This window comes from Labrus mixtus, chromosome 21 (genome assembly GCF_963584025.1).
Source record: "Labrus mixtus chromosome 21, fLabMix1.1, whole genome shotgun sequence".
Classification (NCBI taxonomy): domain Eukaryota; kingdom Metazoa; phylum Chordata; class Actinopteri; order Labriformes; family Labridae; genus Labrus; species Labrus mixtus.
This window is the reverse complement of record NC_083632.1, coordinates 14,288,886-14,309,551: the sequence shown is the minus strand read 5'-3', so window position 1 is coordinate 14,309,551 and position 20,666 is coordinate 14,288,886. Positions and strand designations below refer to the sequence as shown.

General features: G+C 44.7%; 1 protein-coding gene across 2 annotated transcripts in view; it reads right to left on the bottom strand.

Moving 5' to 3' along the window:
- ca10a (carbonic anhydrase Xa) overlaps positions 1-20,666 on the bottom strand; it is a 216,834-nt gene that overhangs the window by 5,509 nt on the left and 190,659 nt on the right. For both annotated transcript variants that reach the window (XM_061028206.1, XM_061028205.1), the window contains 3 exons: positions 18,636-18,821; positions 9,471-9,566; positions 2,530-2,602 (listed from right to left, as the gene is read on the bottom strand). In XM_061028206.1, coding sequence (XP_060884189.1) covers positions 2,530-2,602; positions 9,471-9,566; positions 18,636-18,821 — 355 coding nt within the window. The remainder of the gene's footprint in view (positions 1-2,529; positions 2,603-9,470; positions 9,567-18,635; positions 18,822-20,666) is intronic.

Genomic DNA, 20,666 nt, shown 5'->3' with positions numbered 1-20,666 from the left:
TAAATACAGCACTGCAGCTTTGAGTCAAAGGGAGTGCGAGAAACACGGCAAGCAGGACTTTGATCATACTTCATCTGGAACCGCCCCCCTCGACCTTACCAACATGGATGACTCTTAACAGGATCATGGCCCCAACCTGTGTTTATCTCAGGATCATCGATCTTAAGCTTCTCCACCGGGGCAAGGTGGCGACCCACAGTGTCGATATGAAATAGGCACTATAAAGTGACATAGATAGATATATGACCCCTGTCTGTGTCAAAGGCTGTGCACACCCTGAAGTCGCAGGAGTCTCTTGAGGCCCTAAGCAAGAATCAGTAGGGGGGCCCTCTGACCAGCGTTCATCACCATCCTGTCTGCCCGTGTCCTGACGCTCACTCCTCTTCCTTTTCTCTCTCCTGTGGACGGATAATCCCTCTTCATTTTTCATTGTTGACGTTAATTGAAAAACAGCAATAATGCAAGCGACGCTTAGCAGGGCACTGAGATTCAATGCTGTCAGACGGGGCCCCCTTAGGGAGGTTACTGTCGTTGCAAAATTTGCACATTTTGGGCCACAGCTTTGGTTTAAGTTTGTCAGCCCTCAGGGGCCCCCTACTGGTCTGGGGCCCCAAGCAGTTACCTGCCTTGCCTGTTGACCAGCAGCGCCTCTGCCCTCATGTACAATTTCAAACAGAAGACAGTCCTGGTGTTCATCCGTCTGCGATTGGGTCCTGTTCTCTGCTTTCAAAACGGCCGGTTTACCTCATTCATCCTCCTCTCTGTGTTCAGGTTGTAAACTTATCTCCCCCTCACTTCTCATCAAGCAGCGAGCTCGTCTGTCAAAACACATTTTTCTCACTTCTTACTTCACAAATCATATCCTGTTCTGTGAATGACAAGCTGTTGGTGTTGCAGTACAAAACCTCTTTCATCCAAACTGTCTCCTCTGTCAGGACGTTAATTAGACAGACTGCAGCTCTCTTCCTCTTCACACTTCAACAGCATGCTCGGAGAGGAAAAAAAAAAGACCTTGTCATCCGCTCGGCCTCGCTGACAAACGGTCGGCCTGTAGGGACGAGGTCACTGTGGTGGACCGCTGCGGCCTTACTGCTAATTAAACCATGCTTTAGTCATTGTAAAATAAGCAGCATGATAGGCTCAATTTAAGAAAATTTGTAAAAAATGTTCACATTATCTCCAGTCTTTCAGATGAAAAACATAATTCACTTTGGATAGTGTGCATGCATCTTTGTGTTTGCATGTGTGTACAAATGTGCTTTAAAAGAAGCCAGCAGCATTACTGGCTGTTGGAGGGATTTGCCGGAGGCCTCATGAGGGGGCGGTGTGTGTATCTGTGTGTGCGTGTGAGTCAGCATATGTGAGACAGTGTATCTGAGGGAGTTTTGACAGCTGTCAGAATCCATGCTCCTCTCCAGCTCCTCTGGCTGGACCCTGAGGACCGCCCCCCCCACCTCACCCTCTCCTCCCGCCTGCACCCTCGCCTGCAGCCTCTGAGCCTCAGAGACTCCTCCCGGCCACAAGGGGTCAGTGCGTTTATCTAGCTGCTCGCTGCTCCCCCCCATTAATCCAATTATTTGTCTCTTTTTTCAAGTCAGCCTTAGGCGATCGCTGTGCCGATGCCGCCCCTTCCAGTACGGCAAGTCTGTAGTGTGCGGAGTGAAACCTCGGAGGAGCGACTGTCGACTGCAGCCGAACACACTGCCTCACCAACAACCTCCTCCAGCTATTGAGAGCTCCTGAGCAGGCATCTCATGCTCCTGTCCTGCAGTACCACTTTGAAATTGACTAATGATGCTTGAACAGTTGAAAAGAGTAAAATCTTTTTTTTTTAAAAGAGACCTTTCCTCCAACCAGATGCTGTATATTCATAGATTAACAGCCGTTATAAAGCACAGCTGGCCTGCAGGACTTTAGATTTCTCCACTTGTTGATATCTGAATTTCATTTTGGTTCTAGCTGCTGGATGGGAACTACAAATCTCAGTCACCTTTCCTTCATATAGTGCCAAAACAGTAATGCACCATGAGCATGCAGTCGGGAACTTTTGGCATCAGCTTGTAACAGTGAGAGGTGTTGCCTCTGTGAGAGGACTCTCAGACTCAGTGACGAGTCGGTACAGGTTCTATGTTTTACTGTTCATGTATTATCAGTGAATATAGCGCCGTGGAGACCTGGCTTTGTGTGGTCGATATTATGTATTGTAGAATAAAAGTGCAGTATGGCAATCCTCCACTCTGTTGCCTGTCAACTATCTGGTGCTAACCAGCTATCCTTGGACTTCTGCTAATTGCTACCTGCCGCTAGCTTCCCCACTTGTACCAACCACGTTACAAGCTGCAAGGAAAAAGTTAATTTAATAGCAGGGCAAGGTGTAGATGGATAAATGACCAACGGTGCCAAGATACCGAGTCGAAGCTATGATTAGATAATCGTTGAGCAGGGCAGCGGTTTACCCAGCGAAAGGGATTTTTCAAAGCTGATAGGACATGTGGTCAGACCTCAATAAAATGTCACACAACCACTTACTTTTATACGTTATTCTCGTGATGGTGTCTCTGTTCAGCATTCGATTCAGGAAGGAGTTTGACGTCTCAGCAATCTGGGTAAAAAAAAAAGAGAGAAAGAGTGGGATGAGATTAGGAGGTAATGAGGGACCATTTAATGAATAAAGAGTCCATTTGGAATGAAACAAAGGCGATGTTCTCATTTCATACTTTACAAGATAATATCTAAAACCCGCTGATGTATTTACACAGTCAGAGGCTCCTACACTCGGCTGGACTGCTGCTTTGCCTTCTGGAAAATAAAGACTCCCACCGTCAAAGAAACTATTAGCAACAGCTCGCAGACACACGGCGGCCATGACAGAGAAACATTCCTTTCTTTTAAGAACAAATGCTCTGTATTGTTTTCCTTAAATGACTTTAAACAACATCAAAAACAAGTTTTACTCTGTTGGAGCTAAAAGCCATTGCCAGTGACCATTGTGAATGTCTCTTCACTAAAAATGTGCAAACTAAATGCAACAATAAAAAGTGATGAATAAATTCTGTGCTTTTTTAATCTCTCTCTGAAAGGTGTATCTCATTTCCCCGTTGTCCTTCTGCCTTCACAAACAAACAAAGACTGGATCTAAATATGCTAAAAGGTTTTCAAATTATATGCATGCCAACTCATCAAAATTTACACTGCAGTTTCTTTAAAGGAGCAATATGTAACTCTGACACCTTTGCATCGGTCTGTAAACCTTTCTGTGTTCTAACCTCTCTCCACATTTCAAAAGCATCTCCAATATTGATCCTAGTTTGAGCACGTTTCTGCTCGTGGAGCTTATTAGAAACATGCAGAGGCTTTTTAGGTCGGGTACAATCACTTCTATCTGAACCAGTTCTCTTGCTCACTTCCATCGCTGCAACACCTGTTGGTTTGACCTGATAACTGGTCTCATATCTGGCAAACCGAGGGGCATCCAAAACGGCTGTGTTGGGGTGCCTTTAAACCTGAACTGTTAATAGAGGCGTGGTTCTTTTATAGTCGAGCTGCTACATTTCAGTAAGACGTTTTGTGTAGGGCGGGGGGTTGGTTGGATGGCCTTGACATATTTGTAAGATGAAAAGCAAACACTAATTCTTAATCCACCCTAATTAAACTCTCCAGGGGTTTTGCATACAATTGCTTGGCGTATATTTGTACATATTGTACAAACATTACAGACATAAATATTCTCATTAATACCATGAGACTGATTTGAAGCATATGGCCGACTCCTACACATCGACTCTTAATGGATCCGAGTGTTTATAGAGAGGTTCAGACTGAATCCTCGTTACACCACAGTGACTCTTAGAATTCGCCATCTGGCTCAGCGATGTACAAAATGATGCTGTGCATGCTTGTTACCAGTTGTAGAACATTTAGCAGTTTTTCCTACTAACAGTGGATGCTTGAAAGAACAGCTGATGAGCATTAAGATGACATTTCTTTCCAACAGCTGTGTGGGGTATTAGGACACTAGAGCAGAGCACGTAGATGCAGTAAGTGTGTAAGGAGTCGAAAAGGACAGCAGCGTATGATTCCTCTGTAGGCTGTAGTAGGTTGGGAGGTGTTTATTGTGTGGATTTCCCATTATCTCTGACGGAAACACATGCAGCAGATACAAGACAATATAAAACATTAATAAAAATGTTCATGTTGCAACAAAGCAGCAACCTCCGGTGTTGAAAAATGAAGCTGATGCAAAAAAAAAAAATAGAGGCTGGCTGCAGAAGCACCAGAAGTCACATACACACCCATTCAAAAAATCATGTTTTCACAGCAGAAATTATCATGTTTACAGCCTGTTTAAAAAAAAAAAGTCTGATTAGCTCACAGGGATTAAAGTTCTCCGCCGCTACGATGGATTTTCCCTCAATTTCACAATTGTAATATTTTTATTCAGCGTCAATCAGACAAAAAAAAGTCGAGCAGATTGGGGGTTAGTGACAGACCTTCACGTGCAAACCCCTCTATTTCAGCCCTGCTCAGAACAGGCTGTTTCTGTGTCTGTACCTTTAAATGTAAATGAGCTGTGTTTGACCACGCCCCTCTCTAGAAGGGCTTGGGTGTCTCGGTCTTTCTCACTCCATGTCCTATTGTTTACAGTGAGAAGGCAGACTTAGAGGGCAGAACAAACACCTAGCTGTGGGAGTGTCACCCACCTGGGGGAGGGGATACTGCCCTTTGTGATGTCATGAAGGGAAAATCTCCAAATGGACTGTTTGAGCACACATTTTCTGAAAAGTGGAGCAGGCAGAAGACGAAGAGGATGGACTTTTCTCATCATTGGGGGGTTTGTGGACAGACTAGGGACACATATTAGTGTTAGAAAAAACATGGTGAAGTGGATGTGACCTTAACACTGTACAAAATACAAAACAAAAGCATAACGAAAACAGTTCAAAATTGCAATTAATCATGATTTACTTTTAAAGTCAGTGGTTAATTGCGATTAAAATAAAATGTATCATATGACAGCCCTGATATTAATCTATCCAATATGGACACAACTCTTTACTAAGTTGATGGGCTGGGTTACATTTAGAGCAGAATTCTCTCTGACACGAACAAGGATTCAGTCATCTCTCTCAGACACTGGAAATGTTCTCAAATTTGTCCCATACCTGCACTAAGTAAAGTGCCTCAAACCATTTTTATTCTGAACTCCATTCTCACTCTGCTGACCGGCTCTTTGTTCGGTAAAGTCTGAGTCGTGTGGAGCAGCTTCCGACTGTGAGACGCTCGTTAATAGCTGAAGGAAGCACCTCACACTCCACGTCCTCCCCCCGCGCCCTTCTTTGACCCCTCTCTTCACGTCCTCTCCTCTCCGTCTTCCCCTCACTCAGGCCAGCTGGACGTCACAACTCTAATTGTGGTGTCTTTGGGCGAAGTGATTAAAAAGAAATGTGCTGGTCCTCCTTCGCAGCAACAAAAATGACCAAGTCTTTGACCTGTTCCCTGCGCTCTTCACTCAGGCATTAAGCCTCCACCAGCCACTCAAGCCGCTCGACACTTATTCAGACTCTTATTCTCTCTCATTTTTATCGTTTTCCTAGAAAAAGCACCAGAGGGGATTCAGTCAATCTGTCTCCTCTATTCCAGGAGCGTCTGCACATTAGGTGTGAGAAAAGTACAGATTTAGCACCATATGGCTGAATGTCAATCAGACACAAGATAACCAAAAGACACATTGTGACGATTCACATATTACTCGCTGTTACATCAATCGACAGATGAGTGACTCAGCGAGCAGAATGTCCTTCCGTTCCCTGTAAAAGGCGTCTGGTGTCTCTATTGTGTTTTCAGTGAGGTACCCTTACGTCGCTGCCGTCACCCACTGTTGTCCTTAATGATGCCACATGACTCCTTGACTAGAATGGGGGGGCTTCCTGTCAATCTGAGTCACAGCGACGGGCAGGGAAATCTGACAAGGCCTTGGCGAGCATGAGTCATGGAAAAGTGAGAAAAAGGAGCTTGAGCTCAGCGAAGGACGTTGTTAATGAGCACCTGTCTGCTCGGTGCTGCTACTGAAGAGTCTGACCTGGTCGAACACACTGAAGACGGTGTGGGCGGAGATACATTAGCGGGAAAAAAAAACTAATGGATGTGAGTGGGTGTCTTTTGAGAGCATATGTCAGCATGATTTTAAAAATCTCTTTGGATAATACCTATATTTTGAGACTCATCGGGCTTTTAAGCAACTTAAACGAAGACCCATCAGTGAGGATGTTAGACACTCAAATGTTTTCTCATCCCAAGTTGTCAAACACAAACACTGACACGGTGACTCACACAAACACACAGGGTGGTGCAGTTTTCTTTCTTTCAATCACAAGGACACAAGCAGTCTGATTGACGAGGGTTTAAACTCAATCACTCCTGGGAGAAACTCCTGGTTTGTGTCAGTTTTGACGCCCCCTGTAGGCAAAGCAACACACCTATGTCTTTGTAAGTAGTATGAGGCGATTGCTGCACATGGCACAAAACATAGAAAACACATGTGAAGGATTCAGCATGTCCACGGCGTCCTGAAGTCCTGGGACGATTATGCAAATCAGGACAGTGACGCAATAAAAGTAACTGCACTACACCGCCAGTCCAGTAGGTGGCGGTAAGAAGAAGACAAAGCCCATACAACAAAGATGACAGGCAGGAGTCATCATTTGAGAAACACTACAGTTAGCCTGTTAGCATAGAGGAGGTTCAGCTTGTCCTGTTATTGATTGTGCCGTATTGCATCGCAAATAACTAACGGAAGAAAAACTGGAAAGGAGATGAGCGCTGGGCTTGTAGCTGCAGTCTAAAACATGGCGGGTGACCTATTAGACCTGTTAGAGATGTTCAGCGCTGCAGGCTCTGACCCCCGAAGGTCCCTGGACCTTTGGAAAATGCTAACACCTCAAGCAGGGTCTATTTTAGATGTAGATCAATCACCCCAGAACTAAATTTGGAGCCTGATTCCTGCACTTAGTTCCTCACAAGGTCCCTCGTTCCCGTGGGAAAGTTCCTGCGGTGTAGAAGGGGCGATAGTTAAAGTTCCTGTGAGGAACATTTGGTTCATGTCCGTTTAGGCGCTTCCTGTGGACACAGCAACACACCTAAGTCTTTGTTGTTCTTGTCCTGAACCTGGGGAGGAAGGATTTCTGACAAAAAAACATTTTAACAGGCAAGTGCACGACTGAGAGTGATTCTTTGCTGTGGGAATTGTTAAAAAAAACAAAAACAAAGGCTTTCTCTAAATTGTCCAATCAGGTTGCAGTGTTTACAGGCACATCATGATTTTGTTTTATAGAAATGGTTAATGTTGCTGCTGAAGGTTTTGATTCATTGGATCCATGATCTTTTGCTCTTCAGGATCGACTTTACGGTTCACACAAGAGGTCGTCGCTTGATGCGACGATGGTCATTTCTCGTTCCAAAAGAAAAACAAGTTGGTGGCGGCTACAATGCTGAACACGGGGCTTCAAAGAGCGGGGTCACAAACCAATGTTAGCTATGTCTACTTCTTTTTTATACGTTCTACAATCTGAATGAGCCACCAGGAGCCCTGAGAAAAGGTATTCTGCTGATTTGGGTGTAAAAACCGGCTGATTGCTCCAACTGCTGAAAACCAAATCAGATTTTTATTTCCTAAACACAACACTAGAAACGTGAGACTCCTTACCACTTCTCTACTATGACAATACAAGTGTCGCCTTTAAGATGCTACAAATATTTTTCTACATAGCAACACATTGGTAATATTGCATTAAGTTTCTTCACAGCTGCTGCATTGCAGAGCTGCATGCTGCTGTTACAGGGTCGTTTCCTCACACCTGCTGCACTCCACATCCACACCTCCTCTCTCGTTCATCCTCCGACCCTCCATCCTGCTGGTTGGAGGGAGGGGGGGAGGGGGGGAGGGGAGTCGAGGAGGTCTGACCCAGGTCAGTGTCTCCTCCGTCTCCTCAAGACTAAATGATGGTCCCATTGACATTGGGGAGCTAATTAGCAGTTAGCAGCTGAACTTTTCAGCCCGAGTGTTTCAGAGCGAGGACGTCGGCTGCCTCTCTGATCTCTGAGCCTCTCATTCAAGATGGAGACCTCTCATACAACAAAGAGACAGGGGAGCAGAGCCACCGTCACCGGCTGACACAAAGCCAGGAAGCACAATGCTCGGCTCTGCAGGATAATTGGATTGCTAATTGTTTGTGAGATGTGAGCTCTTGAGCTGAACGTTTAGAAGATTTTCAGGCAGACACAGAGGAGCAGGAGAGCGCGGCGATGTGCTGAGGGATAATTTAGCTCCTGACAGATTTCTTTTAAACCAATATGTGGCTGCTGGATGCAAACAAAGAAAATCAGCCTATTTAGAAGCTAAACGGTTCATGAGATCAGAATACCAACAAAGAAGAGTTAACCATGATGAGATTAAACCTCCTTGACTCGGCTCAACTCAAATAGAAACAATCAGCAGCGTCTACATAGGACTTTTTAACTATTGTGATGTCATGTGTATGCATTATACTGGTCATATACATGGTCAAAGTGTTGAAATTCTGCCTTAAAGGAAGAATGTGCAGCATTAAACAAAAAAAAAAACTGCTGTTTGGCCACACCTCCTCCATACTGAAGCCCCCACTCTCCTCCAGAGACCCACCTCCAACCCCCCTCCCCTCGTGATCACACGAAGTGGGAAAAAACGGCATGAACTTCCTTGACAGGTTGAATAATTGAAACCTGAATGCTGCTGCGTCTGATGTGAAGAAGAAGATGACTAGCGAGACCCTCGAGCTTGTTTGTGAACATATATAAGATGAACGTCTTTGTTCATGTTGAGGCTCATCTGTTCTGAACATGATGTTCCCTCCCGTCCCATTTGGCACTACGTGTTATTTTCTGTTTATATACTGCAGCTGTCCTATAAACACTTATTACATCAGGTCCCTGAATGCAGCTAAATAAACCATCCTCAGACAGACAAGGCAACATGTTGTTTGCACGCTGTTCTCTTTATTCCTGCGTGATCTCGAGGTTCTCCTGGTATCTTGTAGTTCTCCTGTGATCCTGTAGTTCTCCTGTGATCTTGTAGTTCTCCTGGTATCTTGTAGTTCTCCTGTGATCTTGTAGTTCTCTTGTGATGTGTGTATAGCTCATGGCCACTGCGCTCATGCTGCAGAAACTGATCCAGTCGGGCATGGCAGGCACTGTCCGACGGACCACGGGGTGCACGGACTATTTGGGGTTAGCATACAAGGCGGCAAGAAGCAGTTTAGATCTGGCTGCAGGAGGTTGTCGTTTATACAATCCTGTTTAAGATGATCTCAGCGTATCGGTAGGGCCCATTTTTATAAAACTCTCCTTACTATAAGGGAAGGACTTTATGGAATAAGTCAGCGTGGGCGGCGATGGACTCCTAACTATAGCAGAGTTTAAAGGGTCAGGGATCTTACCTTCATAAATATGGACACTATGACGAGTCCGTTGGGGCTCTTAGCAGCTTCTGTGTAGTTTGTGTACAGCTCGTGATTGTAGTGGATCAGTTGAACCTGGAACACACACACAGAAGAAACATAGAGCGTCAATAACATAAGCATCAGACCTCACAGTGAGGACAAAGCAGACTCTGAAACCTCTGTGGAGAATCTTTACCTCAATTCAAACCCTCATTTATCATTTATCATTCCTTTGCAAGTCAAATTCCTTTAATGTGTAAATGTAGTTGGCAACAAAGAACAATTCTGGTTCTGAATCATTGGAGCAGGGATTGGATCAACCAAAAAAAATAACGATGAGTTGTACTGGCCTAAATGACGGTCTGTGTCTTTGAGTTCTCGTGCAGACGCTTGCAAATATGTGAACAGATTTATAACCCAATGTTTAATCCTGCATCCCTATTTTTAATAGAAACTATACACTCGACACTCCTCATTAGCTAAATAAGAACAACTTTGCACAGCTTTATCTAAATGATCTCATGCATTTCTTTCAGGCCGTGATACCTTTGTAATGTAATAGCATTATACAATGAAATTACCATAAAGGCAGTAAGGCACTTATTTAAAACACAAAGGGGCCCTTTCTCTCCCCACACCCATAAACTTCTACTACTCTCTCGTTGGCAGAGGGTTTGGCACAAACTGTACTGCAGGATATAAATAAACAAATGTAAGAGGAGAGTAATTATGAAATGCTCGATCGGGGAGCGCAGAGCGACAGAACGTCTATAAATGCAATCAAGGAGAGAGAGGAAGTGATTAGGGCCCTGCGTTGATCTGATTAGATTTTTAGGTGAGAGCGGCAGAGGCGGCCAGAGGAACTCATCCACACTCCCTCAATGACAAATTGCACAAAGTTTGCTGCTGGTGGGCAATAAAAGGCCAGCGTGGGCCATAATAAAGTGAGAATATGTGCCAAATGGAGGAGCAGAAAAGAGGGAGAAAATAGAGGTGGTAATTAGATCGAGAAAGGGAGGAAGACGGCGCCAAAGAGAGGAGCTGCGTTGTTGCACTGTGAGGCTGCAGCTCTGCATCATTTATCACATCACGGCGTCCCTCCGTTCAAACACACTCTCACTAAGTGCTGAACACAGTCACACCTCCACCCGTCTCACACGCACACTCTATTAACACTCGGCCGTAGCGCTCTGTACCTGCTGCCTCCTGCACCGAGAGGACGACAGAGATCAGCTTGATTACTTAACGAGGTATGGCAGTTATTACAGTTACTGCAGATTATGATCGGGGTCTCATCCAATCAGAATCCTTTATTGAATCTGCTTAGCAAATAGACAATCTTTTACAGTCAGGTTCTGCTTTTATGATTTGCAACGAAATAAACGAGTGTACGAGAGGCTCTTTTAATGCTTGTGAGCTGTGTCCTATGAAACAGAGTGACCGATATACCAGTACTGATACACCATACTGATATGTGTGCAGCCCCTACCGTCACCCACTGCACGCAGCCTGGAAATTCCCCCATGCATTGTATATTACTCCTGCCTTTAAAGAAAACAATGGTACACTTGGGAAGTGCTGGTCTGATTGAGAGGGCTCCTCATTTAAAGGCATCAGGTGACCAGTGGAGGTGGTCGATGAAGATCGACGAGGAGAGAGGTGACTTTTTATGGTTTAAGATGGATTTATTGATTTATTTGTATCACACTTGAGACATAACTTGGATTAGACGACTTTCCGCGGCCGGTAAAGCTGCTAAACATGAGACGACGAGGACCCCTATAACGATACAGGCTAACGTTACGTCTGAATCTGTTCTGAATAATATCTGCAGAGTTGTTCACTCAGCTTCTCGCTCTCTCTTTCTCTTTGTCTCTTCTTAGCTTCATCCGTCACCGTCCTCTTCCTCTTAGCTTCAAACAGTACAGAGACGGGCTAACTGGTTGCTTTGTAGCTGAAGGCTGCTGTGTGAACTAGTGTGTTAAAGACGTACGCACTTCTCATGAGATGACCTCAACCTGCTGCCAAAGTTACCTAGTGCTGAAAACAAGTGGCGGGAGACGCCATTGTCCCTGTTGAAAGTTACTGTGCCACTTAATCAAATTCTTAAACGATTATTTTGAGGTGGAAAAGTCACTTATCGTTGCTTTAATGTGATGGAAATCTGAGTTTAAACCCAGAATAACAGACTACAACTCAAATAACGTCGCAACATCTTATTCTGCATTTTTATGTCCGCTCAAATCCGTTCATTGGTGCCGCTATGTTGACGCTTTATATTTCAAGTTTGTCTGCATCAAAAGGGTCCAGGCACTTTAATTGATCCAACTGAGAAACGCCGACGTCCCAAAGCTCAAAGCGTCCATTAAGGTTTCAATAACAGTGTTTGAGTGTGAGCTTGTTTTTAGGATTGTTTCAGTTGGTTAAACCTGCACAGGAAACCAAAATGACCGGACAACGTTACATTTGGCGTAAAGGCTCTCTCTTGCTTGGTCAGTCCCTCTCTTCTGTGTGTGTGTGTGTGTGTGTGTGAGTGTGTGTGTGTCTCGGGGTCATGACAGCCTCTTTACGCCATGATGGCCGACCCGGCCTGAGGGGCAGCGAAATATGAAGACAGCAAGTCGATATAGCGGAAGAAAGGTGTTCGGCGTTAACGGCGAGAGGGGATTTAAACTCGCTGGGCTGGAAATGCCGCTCTCCATCTCTGCTTGCATCCATCCGTCCTCCTTCCTTTAGATCAACCTGGGCATGGATCCATAAAGCCAACACACACACACACACACACCTATCACACTCTGATTACGCACAGACCGGCTTCACTCGGAGGCCATGAGCGCAGCCAGAGCGCCACAAATCTTTCAAATGCATCATCTGTGCTAATGCTCCTCCTGCTATGTTGGTAATTGAACATAATCCCAGATTTGGTTATCGTTCTGTATTCATATTTTTTTTCTGCATGTTTTTTTTCCCGTGCACTGATGTTCTGATGCCGTCTTTAATCCACCACAATCAGCACGTCACGGTGCACATGTGGGCGAAACGTTGCCATTTAAGAGTGATTAATCATAATTAGGGGATGAGGAAATAAAATAGAGCCGGCTTCCCTGTGAAAAGCTGTTTGAGCGACGATGCGCCGACACACAGATATTAGCTCAATGCGATTTAGCGTTTGAAAGAGGACATATGAGGTGCGTATATATGCGATTGATGGAGGCTTTAATGTGTTTGGAACAGCTGCCTATGGCGAATCCTTCTCCAACACTTAATGAGATTTGTGTTAACTATAGCCGGATCCTCTCTCTTCAGCAACGAGCGGGGTCTCCTCCGGTTAGCAGGGGTGAACTTTCTGCTGAGTTTACGAGCTGTAATCCTAATTGAATCTGCTTACGCTCGTATTATTTGAATGGGAGTTTTGTCCATCTTCTTAACGTGTGATAACGGGTGTAAAGAAGTTATGAAAGGGACAACTGCGCCGTGTTTTTATTTGATATATTTTACCCAGACTTCCAGGTCTTGCTGGATGAAAACTGAACGTGAACGGAAAGACTTCTCTACTTCATGATGGAATAATAATCGTTATTTGAGACGTTTTCTCTCCGTTCCCTTCTTTTATCTTTTTCTTAGTTCTCAGTGGAATGACGTCAAAGGAGAAAGAAGCACTTCAGACTACATCCTCATCTCTAACAGTTGCTAACCATGAACTGTATATAAAAGTGGACAGCCATCCATTTCCTCCTTCTGGTGTACAAAATTGAAGCCAAAATATTACTTACATTCTAGGCTGGCAACGTTATTTGGTTTGCACGTCTACTTGAGCTTGTATCGTTCTTTTCTAGTCTTCTGACTACTCAAACCTCTTTTACTCTGCAGGTCACGGCTTCACATTCACACACTGATGGTAGAGGCTGCTGAGTAAAGAGTCCATCAGTATTAACTCATCCCATTCATACGCCACAGACGAAGCAGCAGGAGCAATTTAATGTTAAGCGTCTTGCCCAAGGACACATTGGACATGTTGCTGCAGCTGGGGATCGAACCCCCAACCTTTTGGTCAATAGATGGTTGACTCTACCACCTGAGCCACAGCCGCCCCTCCCAAAGCACAATCAATCCTCTTGTGGTGGTGACAGGTGGTGACGGCATGAAGAAAATAAACCTTTGCCCTTTTGAAAAACGGTGGAGATTCTAATAAAAGAAAATACTTTTATAAAGCAGCTGCTCATGTTTAAATTAAGAGTAATGTCTCAGTGTGGAGCACGAAGGTGTATGAAACACGAGCCGACCTGGTGGAGAAATAATCTTTGGAATATTTTAACACTTATTAAAATAAAGGTGTTTCATTTTCAGATTAGAGTCTGAAGCCTCTCATAGGGAGTAGAGCTGAACGCGCACTCACGCACGCACCTATAGAGTCTGTAAAAACAAACACTGTGTTTTTAGTCATCTCTTACTGATCATTTTAAGCAGACACAGACTCGGCGCCCATCCTTGCGATTAAAATGAAGCTCATCTGGTCGCGGCTCTGATTGCATTCTGTCTTTTTTTATATCTTCATTTACATGCAGCCTTACACATTGACATTCAGACACATAATTACCAGGTAAAGAAAACACTGTTTTAAAGTTCTACAATCCACAAACATTATGTTTATGCTTTGAGAACTCCTGACTGAAGAGGCAATTTTTCAAAACACACATAAAGTCATCAGCAGCGGGTGGGGGCATCCAGTCGTCTGAAGGATTCATCTCATATCGATTCTTCTCTGCAGAAGAAAATTTTTTTTAAGTCACCCCCACACGGCCATCTTGGACACCCCTCGGTTTGCCAGATATGAGACCAGTTGTCAGGTCAAACCAACAGGTGTTGCAGCGATGGAAGCGGGCAAGAGAAGTGGTTCAGATAGAAGTGATTGTACCCGACCTAAAAAGCCTCTGCATGTTTCTAATAAGCTCCACGAGCAGAAACGTGCTCAAACTAGGATCAATATTGGAGATGCTTTTGAAAAATGGAGAGAGGTTAGAACACAGAAAGGTTTACAGACCGATGCAGAGCTGGCTAAACACTGAAGCTTCAGTGTCCACCACATGGCAACCTGCGTGAGCATCCACTCTAGAGAGGAGGGGGCGGGGGGAGACAGCTCTCTATAATGTTTAGAATTTGGACATAACATTTATCAGTTATTGTGTGTGTGAATGTCAATGCCGTATCCTGAATATGTTTAAAACGGGGATACGGCTCATTACGTGGGATACTCAAGTCCATGTGTGTGTTGATTAGCATCTCCGTGCCATTGGGTGAATTGGCTCACAATTATCTCGGTTACATACAACTGCATCAAAAGTGCATTTTCTTTGGCAGGTATGTAAAGCAATGCAAACAGCCTCAGGATCTGCATGTGTATGGATGTTAATATCAGCCAGGTTTTTACATTCATCAACATAAATGAACAGGCATGTGAGGTGCTGATAATAAATCCAATGAATACAGAAGCATGTGTACATTAGATATGCTAATGGGGGGCTAATCCCCCACATGCAGCATATATCATGTCAGCAATATCTGACTCTGCTGCAATGAAAACTATAATGTAATCTGCGGTTCAGACATGATTCCTTCATGTGTAAAAGCATGTTCATGTTTATTGTGTAACATATGAGTGATGTACTACTACTATAATTCATGTGACATCTGAACCTGAGGGCGCTTTCACATTAGGCACGATTCTTTCGGACCGGGCCCGAGCACAATGGCTCCCCCTCCCCCGGTGGTCTGCGTTCACATTCCTAACATCATTCTGTGCCCGAGTACACCTGCGTATGTACATATAGTCCGATACAGCAGAGTCCGTCCTGCTAACTGTGGATGTTTATTTCTGAGGCGCCGACAACGACCCTCTTCCTACCTCCACATCTACCGTGCAGCTCAGAGGACGAAACGGACCCGTGCTGGGCGGACACAAGGTTTTTTTTATTTTTGTACTTTTTCTGAAAGGTTCATTCTTGGGCTTCTTATGCCTTTATTGAGAGACAGGACAGTGGCTAGAGACCGAAATCAGGGAGAGAGAGAGTGGGGACAGACATGCAGGAAAGGAGCAACATGTCGGATTCAAACCCGCGGACGCCTGCTTGGAGAACATTGGCCTCCGTACATGGGCCGTGCGCACTAGCGCTAGGAGACGTTGAGAATTACATCAAACAGCGGTCCACTTCCTTGTTTGAGCACGGTTGCGTCTCCCACCGACCGTACTCCAATACACATGAATCGTGCCCGAGACCACGTCTTCAAGCGGACTCTGGAACAGTCCGTACGAGCACGCTCCGTTTGTGTTCACACTGATCAGATGGACCGGACTTTGGGGTCAAGGGTACTCAGATCCAATACCGTTATAAAAACAGGAAGCTCCTAAAACTTGATGTTGAGTAAGGAGATGTGAAGAATGAGAGGATGATTTAGAGAACATCACACATAGAGAGTGTTAATTCAACCGCATGCCACAGACCCCCCCCCCCCCCCGATCCTCCCACAGTCTGCCATTTCAGAAAGATCCTTTGCTTTAAAAAGTTGTAATATTTCTCCCTTTGTTCACGTTTCAAGGACGTGCAGAGCCGGCTCTCGACTGCAGATGGAGGCGAGAGGGAGCCAGAGAGAGAGAGAGAGAGTGAGAGAGAGAGAGAGAGAGAGAGAAAAAAAGAGATTTTCTGCATTATGGATTATGAAACATCTTATTGGACCTTGAAGTTCACGGCTTTGGCTCGGATACAGTCCGGGGTGGGTTACCGGGGGAGGATGAGGAGGATGTTTTGCTGTTGCTGTTTCGCTCAGAAACTGTTGTTTGAGCGAGGAGAACACGGCAAACGGGAATGGTATGTTTTTAAAAAACATCTGTGAGCGGCCTTGTTTCTCCCTGCGGCTCAAATGAAGCAGCAATCATCTGTCTGCTGAACAGCGCTGCCGGTTACTCTCAGACGCTTTGATCGGATGTAAACTCCTTCTTCAGTGCGAGATACGGAGCTTTGACCACGGGCTGTCCATCACACCTACGTGCTTCATTGAGTACAGAAGTGGAATGTTAAGTAATTGATAAACACCTGTGTTTAGTTAAGGCTGTATTTAGATCTTCAACTACACGCTTTAAACGAGGTTAATGACCTTTGCGCATCTTGTGAAGAATAGTAAGTGTAACTCAAGCATACTTAACCCTTGGCTTCATATTATAGGTTCTAAAATAAACAGTGTCTAAATGAATAATAGGTAAAAAAAAAAAAAAACAGCCTTTAAAATGTCTCATGTTGATATGAGCTTCTTCTGGTCGATCAACCAACAAGTGAGTGAGCAGCAAACTGGTTAAATGTCCAACAATGAAAACATGGACGACTTTACAGCTCTGTAGATTTCATACACACCCCTACGCTTTCATTTCGGTAAGATGCACGCTGTCCCTCTGCTTATGGTGATATCTGAAGGCAGACGACAACGCTGCTCACCTTCCAGGAGCATGCTCAGAGCGTCCCAGTACAGTTTGGTTCTGTTTGAGGTGTCTACATGCGAGAGTACATCGGCCTTGAACCACATTCATTAGGTGTGTTCGTCCGACTTTGAGAAATTCGTCTTCAGTTGTTTACACGTGTTTTAAAAGTCCAGTGTTAGTCGGACTAACACATCACGTAAACATACTGAAGGATATCAGCAGGCTCGCACTTTAACGACATGACGATTCACATTCTCAGTGGGAAAGACTTGCAATCATTTTTCCATTCCCTGTCGCATATATTTGGGACGTTTCATGCAACGCGGCAGCGATGTGACATCACGCTCAGATATCAACAGCAAATCTCCTCGGAGCGTCTCGACTCCCTGAACGGTGAAGCGACTGAAGTCAGGGGGGAAATAAAACATGAAGACCTCGAGGGAGCCTTGAGATACAGTACAGTGTGTGTGTGTGTGTGTGTGTGTGTGTGTGTGTGTGTGTGTGTGTGAGTGTGTGTAGGTGTGTGTGTGTGTCCTTTCAGGCGCGGGTTACAGCTCTCTTCACCCTGAAGGACGCGATAAACACTTGTTTTATTATGATTTAAATATATCAGCTCTCAGACTCAGCGGGAGGAGAAATGATTACCATTAATTATAATAAATTTGCCCGTCAAGCCTGCAATTATTTTTGTTGCCTCACAAATTGGTTACTCGGTTTAACGGCGGTGGCAAAACGCAGCGGCGTCAGTGACTCAGGATTTTGTTGAACAATCAAAGCACGGAAAGTGTAATTGTTTCACTCGTCGAAATCTTTAAAATGGCCGTGTCTGTGTGTTTAGTGTGTATGTCTGTCTGTGTTTGTGTGTCTGTGTGTGTGTGTGTGTGTGTGTGTGTGTGTGTGTGTGTGTGTGTGTTTGCGTGACAGAGAGAACAAGTAAAACACTTTGCTGATAAGTTTGTTCCGCCTGAAATCGCTGAAGCAAATCACAGCTGTCATGTTTAAAAGTTCGTTAAAAGTGCACGTCGTTCTCTACAGATTAGGGGAAACATTCAGCCTCTTGATTAAAAATTTAAATCTAGTTTTAACAAAAGTAGTGAACGAAAGACGAGCAGAAATCAGATGTTTCTGAAATAGAGATTTCAAGATTTACACTGTCAAATACAAAAACAACAAGGGGCCATTTTTTTCATGAAACATTTAAACCGTGTTTAAAAAAAGTACTGCAGTCCAAATTCTAAACATTGCAGAGAGCTGTCCCCCCCCCCCCCCCCCCCCCGCCCCCTCCTCTCTAGAATCGATGTAAGGTCATACAGTAAGGTCACTTTATCATTTCACTCACTACACATCTCACTGATTGAACTTTAAAACCTTGTTTTTGTACCGTTTGTTTCTGTGCATCTTCCTTTTATTTATAATCTGTAAAACCCATTCAATGACTACATCTTTAACGCTCTCTTCTGCAAAGAAATCTGTAATCATCACATCTTGTAGTGTAGTGTATATAGTTTGAGATTACGGAGAAGAAGATCTGTTAGGATTCTCCTGAAGTGTGTGATAATGCCTGAATTCAAATACCTGGGAAGGATTTGAAAACTCCTGCAGTGTGAGCCAGGCTTTAGAAATCTTTGACTTTTTAACACGGCCATGTGTTTATGCAGTTTCCTTTTCACTGATTCTCTCCAGAGCGTGCTCACCTCTCCGGAGAAGGCCTGTCCGTTCAGCAGGTGTTCAGATCCCTGCCCGTCCTCGCTGCCGAAGTGTAGCCGGATCTCCTCCAGGCGATGGCTGTACGTCATCGGCCCTCCGGAGATGTTCACCAGGTGCTCCTTGTCCAATTTCAGAGAGACGTGGCGGCCCGTGTTGTACATGGTCCCTCCCACCTTGGAGCAGAACAGAAAAAAAGGGAACATTTAAAAACACAAGAACACTTTCTTCTTCACGCGATGGAGCACATGTTTTCCAACCAGCGAGATGTAAAAATAGAATTCAAAATAAGCCACAACACATCACCTCATTTGTATGACAAAAAGACTTCACACGCTCCTGCGCTGTCTCCTATAAGTATCACCATGGTTACCACATTACCTTTAATACATACACACTGTTATTTTCTATTTTTCCAGCAGCTGCTCTATTTTCACACCACAAAAGAACAGCAGCAGTTTGTTTGAAACACAACAAACAGGTGAGGAGTGAAAGTGCCTGGATGACCGTCGCAGTCGTCATGAGTGATAAACCCGGCGACACGCTGGAGCTCAAACGCTGAAAGAAGAGAATTAAAGAGCCACAGAGACAGAAAACTGACTGAGAAATGTCAGTTAAGTGGCAGTATTGATTGAAAGCGATGCCAACGTTAGTATTTTTTATGCCACTGCTCATCCCAGACCACATCGAGCTGCAGCAAAACCAGATAAAGATCTAAGGTCTAAAGATAATCCAGATGATTCTGGGCCCGATACCCCTCTTCCGTCCAAAGTCAGAAAAGGCCCGATTAACTGATGTGTCCACAGATGATGTTGCCAGGTGTTCCTGTGGTGTAAGGTGTGTTAAGAGTTTAGAGTTTACCCACCACGATCTGCTCAGAGGACGATCTGGGCCGCCCTGAACATGTTCAATATTTTACGACCAGAAATCCTACAGCCGAGCACGCGCTCTGTGCGCTGTCACGTGGAACTGAACAGTAGCCAATGAGGAAGCAAGCTGACCGAAGCAGGAAGCCCAACAAACGTAACCATGGCGGCGACAACAAACGTGCAGCATTAAGTTTGAAATGGCAACAACGTGGAGTGGCCAGTTTCTCCTCCGTTTGACGTCATCGTGCGACGCTGTCACTTTTCTTTACATGAGATTAGTGAGATGGCAGACGTTACCAAACGAGTGCTCTCACTATGCCAATGCGGAGGAAAGGCGAGTACATTTTAGCCTGTCAACGACATCGTTGTTGACTTGGCATTCTGATGACAGCTGTAACAGTGTGGACGAAGATGTTTCTGAGAACTGAGCGTGTGTGGACAGGATTATTTCTTAAATCAGAGGAGGAGGAAAACCTCTGTTTTAAAAAAAATATCCGCTTACGTGTGGACTCGGTCTCAAAGATGTGAAGAATTATTACTGAAGGTTATCGTGTATATTTGTAACGGTCTCTGCTGTCTGGTCGACGCTGCGGTGAATCATTTGTTTAGTTAAAAAATGAAACCGGTTTCCCTCTCGTTGCTCTCTGGGATAAGGAAACACTGTCATCTTGGAGTACAAGTGTTGGTGGGAGTCTGTATTATCAGCCGATCTCACGCGGGTACAGCCCTGAGGGCTTTCCTTCATTAGGCGGAGATGTGCTCGGGGAGGTGACCGGCGTAAAGGGAGAACACTTCCACAGACAAAGAGAGAGAGAGAGCAGTTCACAGTCGTTACATCAGGAGGTTTAAGGGGAAACACGGCTCTACAAAAAGGCCTGAATAACGATCTTTATCGTCCGCTGTGTTTAGTTATTTATAATGAGGAGTTATTTCAAAGTGAACCATTGATATTCACACCACCACTCTGGCTGGACTTCCAACACTCTTATCTGCCTCGTTTTCCCCCCTCTCTCTGTCTCTCGCCCTCGCTCTCTCATTCCTTTTACTACTCGCTTTCAAACCGATCACCCCCTCCTCTAAATTCCCCCAGAAAGAAGTCGGCCCACATATTGTAAATATTTTATAGACGCTGAGAAAAATCGATGATTTGAA